Raw genomic sequence first — 224 nt, 5'->3', positions numbered from 1 at the left:
GTAGTTTGTGTTCAGACGTGACCTGCGATGGAAGCAAGGCCTGGGCTGCGTCCTGGTGGTGTCCAGCATCGTCCTGACCAAACTCTCGTCGCTGCAGGAGAATCGGAACACCATCTCGAGCGCCCTCCTCCTCCGGTCGCAGGTTTCCGCCCTGCTCTCGTCCGCAGCGTCTCTCACGATTGAGGTAGTACTGAAGGGATCGTTAGTGTTAGGAGTGTTATTAC

General features: G+C 57.1%; 1 protein-coding gene across 1 annotated transcript in view; it reads left to right on the top strand.

Moving 5' to 3' along the window:
* LOC119594913 overlaps window positions 1–224 on the top strand; it is a 5,284-nt gene that overhangs the window by 1,074 nt on the left and 3,986 nt on the right. Inside the window, exon 2 of the mRNA XM_037943986.1 lies at window positions 5–184. Coding sequence (XP_037799914.1) covers window positions 5–184 — 180 coding nt within the window. The remainder of the gene's footprint in view (window positions 1–4; window positions 185–224) is intronic.

This window comes from Penaeus monodon, chromosome 34 (assembly GCF_015228065.2).
Source record: "Penaeus monodon isolate SGIC_2016 chromosome 34, NSTDA_Pmon_1, whole genome shotgun sequence".
Classification (NCBI taxonomy): Eukaryota; Metazoa; Arthropoda; class Malacostraca; order Decapoda; family Penaeidae; genus Penaeus; species Penaeus monodon.
Note: the sequence above shows the minus strand (reverse complement) of the source record. Positions and strands in the feature narration are given on the sequence as shown.